Genomic DNA, 12,345 nt, shown 5'->3' with positions numbered 1-12,345 from the left:
TCCCCCGTGATGCCCTTCCCAGAGCATCCACGGGCCCTGCCATACCCTGTATCCTGCAATGCCCTTCCTGAGTCATACACGGACCCCATGCCACCCCATCCTCTGTGACACCCTTCCAAGGGCACCCATGGACCCCGCGATGCCCCGTCCCCCGTGACACCCTTCTTGGGGCGTGCACAGCCCCTGTGACGGCAGATCACCCCCTGCAAAGCCCGTCCTGGAGCACATCTGGACCCCATGACACCTTCCTCCCTGTGACACCCTCCCTAAGGTGTTCACAGACCCTGTGACGCCCTACCTCCCGCAACGCGCTCCCTGGGGCATCCAGGGACCCCACCACGCCCTACCTCCTCCTCTGTCCTTCCTGGGGCATGCACGGTCCCCATGATTCCCTGTCCCCAGCAACACCCTTCTTGGGGCATGCAGGGATCCTGGGACACCCTACATGCTGCAAAGCCCTTCTTTGGGTCATGCATGGACCTCACCACACCCTACCTCTTGCAATGCCCTTTCCTGGGGCACACGTGGACCCCACGACACCCCATCCACTGCGATGCCCTTCCTGGGGCTCACACAGACCTGTGATGCCCATCCTGGGGTACACAGGGACCCCGCGACGCCCATTCCAGGGCTCATACGGACCCGTGACGCCCATCCCGGGGCACACATGCACCCGTGATGCCCATCCGGAGGCACTCAGGGACCCCGCGACGCCCATCCTGGTGCTCACACAGACCCGTGACGCCCATCCCAGGGCACCCAGGGACCCCATAACGCCCATCCTGGGGCACACAAGGACCTGTGACACCCATCCTGGCGCTCACACAGCCCAGTGACGCCCATCCTGGCGCTCACACGGACCCATGATGCCCATCCTGGGGCTCACACGGACCCGTGACGCCCATCCTGGGGCTCACACGGACCCGTGACACCCATCCCAGGGCACCCAGGGACCCATGACACCCATCCCGGGGCTCACACGGACCCGTGACGCCCATCCCAGGGCACCCAGGGACCCATGACACCCATCCCAGGGCTCACACGGACCCGTGACGCCCATCTCAGCGGCGTCCCCACCCTGTCCCCACGGGCGTCGGGCGATGCTCGGCGGAACCCACTCACCGCTCGTCGGGCGCTCGGCCCTGCTGCAGGGCGGGCTCCAGGGGCACCAGGGCCTGGCCCAAGAAGCGGTCCATGCCCACCAAGGCCCGGTGCATGACGGTGAGCACCAGGCCGCCGCGGGCCGGGCCCGCCGGGGCGCCCAGCTCGGGGGGCAGCTCGAAGGCGCACTCCTCCCGCCATTCGGGGTTGCCGGTGCTCTTCTCGGCCACCGAGGTGCTGTACTTCTCCCGGCCCAGCTGGATGATGGTGTAGGCGTCGCTGGTGCCCGGTTTGCCGCCGCCCTTGCACCGCAGCCCGCGGGCCCGCACCACCGTCACCTGGACGTGGGTGGGCAACCAGGCCGGAGACCCCTCGGCGGGAAGCGCCGCCGCCCGCAGCAGCGCCATGGCGGGACGCTGAGGAGGCGCCGGGCCGGGCTGGGCCGGACGGAACCGGACGGAACCGGACGGAACCGGGCCGGGCCGGGCCGGGCCTCGCTCCGCCGCCGCCGCCGCTGCCGCAGCCGGGCCGCAGCGCGAGCGCCGCCAGCCGCCCTGCCCCGCCTCAGGCCCCGCCCCCTCCGCGCTAACCCCGCCCCCGCGCCCGGCCGTAGCACCGCCCCCCGCCCCGAGGCCACGCCCCCCGGAGGGGCCGTGCACCGGGCGTGCACCGGGGCTGGGCGTGCACCGGGGGGCGTGCACGGGGGGGCGTGCACGGGGCTGCGCGTGCAACGGGGGGGCGTGCAACGGGGGAGGCGTGCAACGGGGGGGCGTGCACGGGGCTGCGCGTGCAACGGGGGGGCGTGCAACGGGGGAGGCGTGCAACGGGGCTGGGCGTGCAAGGGGGGCGTGCAACGGGGGGGCGTGCAACGGGGGAGGCGTGCACGGGGCTGCGCGTGCAACGGGGGGGCGTGCAACGGGGGAGGCGTGCAACGGGGCTGGGCGTGCAACGGGGCTGCGGGTGCAACGGGGGGAGCGTGCAACGGGGCTGGGCGTGCAACGGGGGAGGCGTGCAACGGGGGGGCGTGCACGGGGCTTCGCGTGCAACGGGGCTGGGCGTGCAACGGGGCTGCGGGTGCAACGGGGGGAGCGTGCAACGGGGCTGGGCGTGCAACGGGGGAGGCGTGCAACGGGGGGGCGTGCACGGGGCTGGGCGTGCAACGGGGGAGGTGTGCAACGGGGGGCGTGCAACAGGGGAGGCGTGCAACGGGGAGGCGTGCAACGGGGCTGGGCGTGCAAGGGGGGCGTGCAACGGGGGGGCGTGCAACGGGGGAGGCGTGCACAGGGCTGCGCGTGCAACGGGGGAGGCGTGCAACGGGGGGGCGTGCACGGGGCTGGGCGTGCAACGGGGGAGGCGTGCAACGGGGGGCGTGCAATGCGGGGGGCTGGAGCAGGCAGCGCACGGGGCAGCGGGCCCTGCACCGGGCCGGAGACAGCAGCAGGCTGGGGCCACCGCAAAGGCACGATGGGTGACCCGGAGTGTCGCGATATGCCCCCCGCGCCAGGGCGAGACGGAAAGTTGGGGGACGCGGTTGCGTACCCCGATATCCCGCTGCACCCGCCCCGGTCCCCACCGGGCACGGCGGTTACCGGCGTTTCTCCTGCTCTTTCCCCTTACCTTGCCCCAAAATGTGCGTGTGTGCATGGATGTGCATGCATGTGCAAGCGTGTGCGTCTGTGTCCATGCATGTGCATGTGTGTCCATGCACGTGCAAGTGTGAGCATGTGTGTCCGTGCATGTGCCTGTGTGTCCATGCATGTGTGTGCATGCGTGTCTATGCACGTGCAAGCACAAGCACAAGCACGTGTGTCTATGCATGTCCAAGCACGAGCATGCGTGTCCAGGCATACACGAGCGTGCACGTGTGTCCATGCATGTGCAAGCACCTGCACGCGCATGCAAACGTGAGCTTGCGTGTCCACGCACCGCTTGCTGCTGGAGCACCCACACCACCCACGTTTTGCAGGCTGCTTTGCCCTTGAACGCGCGCCCACCGGAGCAGATTCCTGGTGTCCCTGGGGATTATTCCCAGGAACGGCGGTAGCATCCAGCGGTGCACAACATTTCCCTTCCCCACCTTTGCTTTCAATACTCGGCAGCGTTTCCCACGCAGCAGCCGGGCAGGGGGACAGCGGCGTCCCCAACGAGGCCCCAATCCTAATAAACAATTAAAAACCTCTCCGCTGACCCTAATAACTCGATGGCACGACCAAACCCGACGTTCCCCGGCCCCTCAAGCAAGGTCACGCCGAAAAGCCGTGCCGGGGTGCACCGTGCTCGGTACCGGCATTTTGGGTGCTCACGGCTGGGTTATGACGGGGCGATCGGGGCCCCGGGGCTTTGATGCCATCGTGATAAGGGGCATTCGGGGCCACCTCGGTTAATAGGACGGGGCTGGGCTGCTCTGCTCTATCGCTCCCATCTCCGGCATCAAACCAGTGGCAATTTTTTTTTTTTTTGCCTCCTTCTGCTCCGTGTTCCCTCCCCGGGGGGCCGGGGCTGTCCGTTCCGCTCGGCCGCGGGGACGCAGGGTGCCCTGACGGGGTTGCGGGGCATTGCATGGGTGCGACGGCCCCTTTGGGGTTGCTGTGTCTCCTTTGGGGTTGCTAAGTCCCCTTTCGGGGTGCAACATCCCCTTTGGGATTTGCTATGTCCCCTTTGGGGTTGCTGTGTCCCCTTTGGGGTTGCTAAGTCCCCTTTCGGAGTGCAACATCCCCTTTGGGATTTGCTATGTCCCCTTTGGGGTTGCTGTGTCCCCTTTGGGGTTGCTATGTCCCCTTTTGGGGTGCAACATCCCCTTTGGGATTTGCTACATCGCCTTTGGGGTTGCTACAGCCCCTTTGGCGTTGCTGTGTCCCCTCTGGGGTTACTGTGTCCCCATGGGGTGTACAGCATCCCCTCTGGGGTTGCTACAGCCCTTTTAGGGTTGCTGTGTCCCCTTTGGCAGTGCAACATCCCCTTTGGGATTTGCTGCATCCCCTTTGGGATCCCTGTGTCCCCTTTGGGGTTGCTGTGTCCCTTCTGGGATCCCTGTGTCTCCTTTGGGGTTGCTGTGCCCCCTTGGGGTGTGCAGTGTCCCCTTTGGTGGTGCAACATCCCCTTTGGGATTTGCTGCATCCCCTCTGGGATCCCTGTGTCCCCTTTGGGATTTGCTGTGTCCCCTCTGGGATCCCTGTGTCCCCTTTGTGTGTGCGATGGCCCCTTCGGGGTTGCTATGGCCCCTTTGGGATTTGCTACATCTGCTTTGGGGGTGCAACATCCTCTCTGGGGTTGCTGTGTCCCCTTTGGGTGTGCGATGTCCCTTCTGGAGTTGCTGTGTCCCCTCTGAGACCCCTGTGTCCCCTTTGAGGTTGGTACATCCCCTTTGGGGTGCAACATCCCCTTTGGGATTTGCTGTGTCCCCTCTGGGATCTCTGTGTCCCCTTTTGGGGTTACTGTGTCCCCTTTGGGTGTGCAACATCCCCTTTGGGATCCCTGTGTTCCCTTTGGGGATGCTGTGTCCCCTTTTGGGGTGCAATGTCCCCTTTGGGGTCGCTGCATCCCCTCTGGGGCTACCGTGTCCCCTTTGGGGATGCAACATCCCTTCTGGGATTTGCTACGTCCCCTTTGGGATTTGCTGTGTCCACTCTGGGATCCCTGTGTCCCCTCTGGGGTTACCGTGTCCCCTTTGGGTGTGCAGTGTCCCCTTTGGGGGTGGCGTGTCCCCTCTGGCATGTCCCCTCTGTGTCCCTTTGAGGTTGCTACATCCCCTTTGGGGGTGCAATGTCCCCTTTGGGATTTGCTGCGTCCCCTTGGGGTCCCTGTGTCCCCTTTGCGATTGCTACGTCCCCTCTGGGGTGTGCTGTGTCCCCTTTGGGGTGCAATGTCCCCTCTGGGATCCCTGTGTCCCCTCTGGGGTTACCGTGTCCCCTTTGGGAGTGCAGTGTCCCCTTTGGGGGTGGCGTGTCCCCTCTGGGATCCCTGTGTCCCTTTGAGGTTGCTACATCCCCTTTGAGGGTGCAATGTCCCCTCTGGGATTTGCTGCATCCCCTTGGGGTCCCTGTGTCCCCTTTGCGATTGCTACGTCCCCTCTGGGGTATGCAGTGTCCCCTTTGGGGTGCAATGTCCCCTCTGGGATCCCTGTGTCCCCTTTGGGATTACTGTGTCCCCTTTGGGAGTGCAGTGTCCCCTTTGGGGGTGGCGTGTCCCCTCTGGGATCCCTGTGTCCCTTTGAGGTTGCTACATCCCCTTGGAGGGTGCAATGTCCCCTTTGGGATTTGCTGCATCCCCTTGTGGTCCTTGTGTCCCCTTTGCGATTGCTACGTCCCCTCTGGGGTGTGCTGTGTCCCCTTTGGGGTTGCTGTGTCCCCTTTGGGGTTGCTGTGTCCTCTCTGGGATCCCTGTGTCCCTTTTGGGGTTGCTGTGTCCCCTTTGGGTGTGCAGTGTCCCCTTTGGGGGTGGCGTGTCCCCTCTGGGATCCCTGTGTCCCCTTTGGGGTTGCTGTGCCCCCTTGGGGTGTGCAGTGTCCCCTTTGGGTGTGCAATGTCCCCTTTGGGGGTGCTGCATCCCTTCTGGGGTTACCGTGTCCCCTTTGGGGGTGCAACATCCCCTCTGGGATCCCTTTGTCCCCTTTGGGATTGCCACAGCCCCTCTGGGGTTGCTGTGTCCCCTTTAGGATTTGCTGTGTCCCCTTTGGGGTTGCTGCGTCCCCTCTCCTTGCTTTTGGGGGTTCGCTCCGCTCCTGCTCACCCCAAGCGGCTGCTCAGGAGCCCGAAGCCGCTGAGTGCAGGAATAGCCGCGTTCGGCCCCAAGCAGCCTCCCAGCAAGCGCATAAACTGGGGGAAATGGGGTAAAAAAACCCCTCAGCAGCCCGTATTTTTCCAGGCGGGATGCGCTGCCCCAGCCGTATTCAAATCTCGCATTAAAATACGCTGCAAAGAGGGGGAAAAAAAATACACGGGGAATTTCTTATCGCCCCCGAGAAGAACCGAAATCCAATTATCCCTCCAGTCCGGTGCCCGGCCCCGCTCCGCCGGCCGCCTCTTATCCCTCCTCAGCATCTGCTTTTTATTTTCCCTTCTTTTGATTGTTTTTCCCCTTTTTTTCCTTTCTGATTATCTCTCCTCTCGCTGCATCTCCTCCTCTCTGCCGCCTTCCATCCTTGCCCCCGTAACTGGGTTTTTTTCGGTCCCCCTTCACCTTCCCTGCTCCGCTTCCCAGCTTTTATTTATTCATCTCGCTGATTTTACCGCCACCTTTGCATTTGAGGCATAAAGAGGTTTTTTAATTACCCCTGAAATCAATGGATTTTTTTTTTTTATTCTTCTCTTGAATCGCAGGGAAAACGGGGGTCAGCGGCAGCGCGGCAGAGGCGTCACTGCCGTACGGGCGCCCTTTGCACCCTCCTCGGTGAGCCTGGCCTGGGTTAAATTTTGCTTTAACTTTCGCTTCAATTTTCATTTTTGCTTAACTTTCATTTTTGCTTCGACTTTTAGTTTTTGCTTAGCTTTAATTTTTGCTTCCTCCTGCTCTGTGGCAGCCGTGCATCTCCCCCAGCCCGCTCCAAAACACCGTTGCAACGGCATCCTCAGCCGGGGGCTCGCCTAACCCAGCTGCCTTCCCGGCGAGGAGCTGGAAAATGATGCGAATTATATGATTTTGCTTTTTTCCCCTCACTTTTGGTGCAAAATGCCGCTCTCCATTGTGGTGCTGGAGCTCCCCAGCCCGGAGCTGACCCTTCCCTCCCCGGGGATGGGAAATGCACCTCGCTGGGGTCGCAAAGAAATTGCGTTTGCACGAGAGCGAAGCAAATCTGCTGGAAGGTTGCGGGGGATGCACGATGGGATGCTGAGCCGGGCTTTGCTTGGGTTTTTGCTGGGCTGAGCTGGGTTTTTTCCCGGCAGCGGGCGCTGGGATCATCTCCTCCAGGGCTCGTTTGCTGTTTGCATTCGTTTTACGATGGGTGCTGAGACCCGGGGTGGGAGCAACATCACCGTCACCTGCACAAACAGCCCTGGGGATGGAGGATGAGCCAGATTTGGGGATGCATCACCCCAAAATCTCCACGCTGGCAACGCACAGCCCTGCAAATATTCACCCCACCAACAAAACATCCCCCAGTTTGAGGACAGACACATGGACCGGGACTGACAGCAGCACCCAAACCTCCCCAGGCTCCAATTTTTTGGGGGGACAAGCTGCAAAATGCTCCCTGAAAATGGGTTGCAAAGGGGATGGTGGGTCCGTGCCGGCGATTTCCCACTGCAAAATCCCGGCTGGCAGCGCAGGGATGCCCGGGAATGGGGGGGGGGGGGGGGGAGGCTGGAGCCAAGACAAATAAAGAGTTCAAATGGGAAACGATTAAAACTAAACTAAACTAAAATAAATCGAAAGCGGGGGAGATAAGACGCGGGCGCCCTCGCTGCCTATTTAACATTCATTGGATTGAATAATCAGGCCTCATTATCTCAAATTGTCTGCATATTTGCCCTCAAAATGCTAATTTGAAAGTTGGCTGCGAGCGCCGTCTGCCTATTTTGACTAAAATATTATTTTGCTTTATTGTGTGTTGTTTGTAGCTCCGGGGGCATTTCCCCTTGCAAACCAAAAGGGAAATAGGAAAAAAAAAAAAAAAAAGGCAAAAAAGAAGAAAAAAACCCACCCCACCATTTATCAAAGGCTGGCCGGGGAGGAGAGCGGCGCCCTGTTTTGCGTAGAAATGGCATTTTTAGGCCTTCCAGTAAAATTAGAGGCGTTATCAGTTTCTTTTCGGGGATGGACAGTTTATCGCTCATCTCGGGAAGGAAAATAGGAGAAATAATTTGCTTTTATTCTGATTGTTTGGCGGAGCGGGGAGGGACGGAGGCTGCCGCTCCCCGCGGGTGCCCCCTCCCCTGTCCCCGTCTCCTTGCCCCCCGCCACCCCTTCGCCCCCATCCCCGCTTCGGGGGGACAAAATCAAAGCTCTGGGCTTTATCCGCTGGATCCCACATGGAAAATCAACCGCTGGCTCCATTTGATCTCCGGATGGGATTCAGAGCATCAATCTATTTACGTTATTACCCTTTCTAAAAGTCAATCAATAGATAATAAGGTGGGAATAATGGCCAGGAGTTAAAAACCTCCATTCACGGCCGAGGATTAGGGTTATTGAAGGGCAATTGCTTCGAAATCGTTTCAATCCGGCGTTAGCGATGCCGCGATTCACTCGCTGGCTTACCCACAAGGCTGCCGGCCGCCCCCAAATGACACATTTCTCATGCAAACCCCACGCCGGCCCCCCCGAAAGCTGTTTGCACAGCAAACTGCAATTGTATCGGAGATTAACGGGGCTTTGCAGGGTTGGGGGGGAGGCCAGCAAACCTTGTTGACAAATAAGAGTGGAAATCCGTCGCCATCAATTCTGTGGGTGCCTCTGGATTTGGCAATGACACTGCTTTTGACTTTCCCGGCTGGGCAGATGGACGAGGGTTTTGACTCGCTCCCAGATTTTGGGGGCAGATGGTTGCGCAAAAAGGGGGGGACCGGAGAGATGCTGGTGGCCCTGGGGATGCTGCAAACCTCCCTCACCGGGTTCCAGCCTGGGGTAAATGGGAGGGAAAACGCCGTCATGGGGAACGTTTGGCCCCGCTGCCCCATAACCAAGGCGTGGAGAAGCACAAACCTCAACCTTCCCGTAGCCCCTGGTTGGTGCTGCTCCATGGGATGGCGGGGACGGGCATGGCCTTGTGGTTCTGCCCAGGGCTGTGACTTTTCAGGGCTGATTAACGGGATTTGGGGGCTGGTTGGAGCCCATACGTGTTCTCCCAGTTAGTGTTGGGCTGAAGCAGCTGTGGGGTCAAGTGGGATGCTGCAGATGGAGCCAACCCGGCAGAGTTCATGTGGCTTGGCTGAAGTCATGCGCCTTGGATCGAGCTCCGGGGCAGATTTCAGCCCCTGGAAACCCCTTGGGCTGCCCTTGGCTTGCTTGCACGCGTGGTGGGACTTGCTGCTGGAGATGGGCCTCGTCATCACCCAAAAGCTCAGCCAGAGCTTGCGTGGCCAAGGGTGGCACCTGTGGATGGAGAGGAGACAGGTTGTCACCCTCCGCTGGGACCCCCTTTATCCACGCAGCATCTCGGGAGAAACCTCCTGGCCTTGGGGTGTCCCATCCCGGTGTGTCCCATCCCTGGTGTGTCCCATCCCGGTGTGTCCCACCCCTGGTGTGTCCCAGCCCTGGTGTGTCCCATCCCGGTGTGTCCCATCCCGGTGTGTCCCATCCCTGGTGTGTCCCATCCCGGTGTGTCCCACCCCTGGTGTGTCCCAGCCCTGGTGTGTCCCATCCCGGTGTGTCCCACCCCTGGTGTGTCCCAGCCCTGGTGTGTCCCATCCCGGTGTGTCCCATCCCGGTGTGTCCCATCCAGATGTGTCCCACCCCTGGTGTGTCCCAGCCCCGGGTGTCCCATCCCAATGTGTCCCAGCCCAGTGTCCCCCAGCCTGCTGTCTCACCCCAGTGTCCCCCAACCCGTTGTCCCCAGCCTGCTGTCTCCCAGCCTGGTGTCCTCCAGCCCAGTGTGTCCTATCCTGGTATGTCCCACCCTGCTGTCCCACCCCACTGTCCCCCACCCCGCTGTCCTCCACCCCAGCATCCCCCATCCCGATGTTTCCCAGCCCAGTGTCCCCCATACCACTGTCCCCAAGTCCGCTGTCCCCCACCCTGCTCTCCCAACCCGGTGTCCGTCATCCCAGTGTGTCCTATCCCGGTGTGTCCCAGCCTGGTGTCCCCCAGTCCCCTGTCCCCCACCCCACTGTCCCCCAGCCCGATGTCCCAGTCTGGTGTCCCCCAGCCCACTGTCCCCCATCCCGGTGTCCCCCATCCCAGTGTTCCCAATCCCGGTGTCCCACCCCGATGTGTCCCATCCTGGTGTGTCCCAACCTGCTGTCCGCCTTCCCGCTGTCCCCCCTCCCGCTGTCCCCCATCCCGCTGTCCCACCCTGGTGTCCCCCATCCCGCTGTCCCCCATCCTGGTGTCCCCCCTCCCGCTGCCCCATCCCGCTGTCCCACCCCAGTGTGTCCCATCCCGCTGTCCCCCATCCCGGTGTCCCCACCCCGCTGTCCCCCCCCCCGCTGTCCGCCCCCGCTGTCCCCGCTCCCGCGGTCCCCGCCGGTGCCGCAGCCGGCGGCCGGGGCGCAGCGCGGTCGGGCAGTGGCCTCTGGCGGGCAGCGGGGGAACGGCCCCGCCGGGAGCCGCTCACCGGGACCCCCGGCACCCCCGGCACCCCCCGGCACCCCCCTGGGACTTCCCTGGCACCCCCCTGGGACTTCCCTGGCACCCCCCGGCACCCCCGGCACCCCCCGGGACCCCCCTGGGACTTCCCTGGCACCCCCCGGGACGCCCCGGGACCCCCTGGCACCCCCCGGCACCCCCCTGGGACTTCCCTGGCACCCCCCGGGACCCCCTGGCACCCCCCGGGACCCCCCTGGGACTTCCCTGGCACCCCCTGGCACCCCCCGGCACCCCCCGGCACCCCCCGGGACTTCCCTGGCACCCCCCGGCACCCCCCAAGACCCCGCTGGGACTTCCCCGGCACCCCGCAGGACCCCCCCGGCACCCCGCAGGACCCTGCCCGCTCTGGATCCCCCCCCCCCCAATCTTCCTGAACTGGGAGCCCGCTCACTGGGACGCTTGCTAACTGGGATCCCCGATACCTGGGATCTCTGCCGAGTAGCGACACGCTAAGCAGGAGCCACACTGACCGGCCTCCCTGCTGATTAGCGGCCTGCTAACTGGGGGGTTTGGTCACTGGGACCCTCTGTAACTGGCAGCCTGCTGACTGGAATCGTGCTAACTGGGATCCCTGCTAAATGGGATGCTTGCTAACCAGGACCCCCACTAACTAGCACGCTTGCTAACTGGGAGCCCACTGACTGGGATCTCTGATAACTGGGATACTCATTACCTGTGATGCTCGCTAACTGGGATGCCTGCTACGGGAAATGCTCACCAACTGGGATGCTCACTAACTGGAATGCTCACTAACTGGGATGCTCACTAACTGGGATGCTCACTAACTGGGATGCCCACTGACTGGGATGCTCAGTGCTTGGGATGCTCACTAACGGGGATACCTGCTTCTGGGGATGCTCACCAACTGGGATGCTCACCAACTGGGATGCCCACTGACTGGGATGCTCACTGACTGGGATGCTTACCAACTGGGATGCCCACTAACTGGGATGCCCACTAACTGGGATGCTCACCAACTGGGATCCTGACCAACTGGGATCCTGACCAACTGGGATCCTACTAATTGGGATACTCACTAACTGAAAAGCCCAGTAACTGGGATGCCCACCAACTGGGATGCCTGTTAACTGGTATACCCACTAACAGTGGTGCCTGCTAACTGGGGTCCCTGCTAACTGGGATGCTTTTGGGTCCGTGTGGGTCAGAGATGCTCTGCACTTCGGGTGCCGTTGGGATCGGTCCCAGGTGCTCGGAGCAGCGGATGCTTTGCTGGAAGCGGCTGCTGTGCCACCAGCAGCGTCCCACAGAGCTCTGGTCCAGAGTGGGACCAAAGCGGCGCGAACAGGGCAGGACAGGATTTGTCCTCGGCCACAAACCCCACGAGCCACAGCTCTAAAAAGCCATGAAACAGAAATAAGGAAGATTATGGGGAAAAAAACCCCACCAGTTTTCCTTCAGGTGCATGGAAAGGTGCAAAACGTTTAAGGCGCATCCCTCTTGCTTGGCTTCTGTATCCCGCTCGTCTGCTGGAGCGGGGGCTCATCCCAGCCCCGGGGGGACCCGTCCCAGCCCCAGCTCGCCCAGATCTGCTGCAGGACTCCCGCGGTTTGGGGCACGGCGTGTTTTATCCTGTATCGCCCACCTATGGACGTTATTATTTGCAGAAACTCCTCTGTTGAAGCCCTCAACCTCCAAGAGCTCCTGTGCAAGGAGTTCCCCAGGTCAACCACTCGCAGGGTTTAAAAAATGATATTTTTCTTTCTTTTTTTCTGCCTTTGCACCTGCAAACAGCCCCTGCGGTGGCGGTGACCTGTGCACGCATGAGTCCTGCTTGAGAAAAGAGGACTAGAGCTGGGTCAAGTCTATCGAGAGAAGCAGCAGAGCTGCATATCTTAGGGTGCTTAAGGGAGGGCTTCGCTCTGCGTCCCAAATCCGGGCGACAAGACCTTTAATAACACCGAAGGAAGAGTGGATTTAATTGCGGGGGGAGATCTGGGATTCAGATAAAATGACCCGGGGGGACTGAGGGCCAGGCCTGGG

At 61.8% G+C, this 12,345-nt stretch overlaps 1 protein-coding gene across 3 annotated transcripts in view; it reads right to left on the bottom strand.

Annotated features, from left to right (window-relative positions):
- RAB11FIP5 (RAB11 family interacting protein 5) overlaps positions 1–1,607 on the bottom strand; it is a 44,103-nt gene extending 42,496 nt beyond the window's left edge. For all 3 annotated transcript variants that reach the window (XM_082314834.1, XM_082314835.1, XM_082314836.1), the window contains exon 1: positions 1,123–1,607. In XM_082314834.1, the coding sequence (XP_082170960.1) occupies positions 1,123–1,508 (386 nt within the window). In that variant the 5' untranslated portion in view covers positions 1,509–1,607. The remainder of the gene's footprint in view (positions 1–1,122) is intronic.
- Positions 1,608–12,345: the final 10,738 nt, after the last annotated feature.

This window comes from Platalea leucorodia (assembly GCF_965183815.1).
Source record: "Platalea leucorodia genome assembly, chromosome: 6".
Classification (NCBI taxonomy): domain Eukaryota; kingdom Metazoa; phylum Chordata; class Aves; order Pelecaniformes; family Threskiornithidae; genus Platalea; species Platalea leucorodia.
The sequence above is the reverse complement of the archived record's forward strand: the minus strand, read 5'-3'. Positions and strand labels throughout refer to the sequence as shown.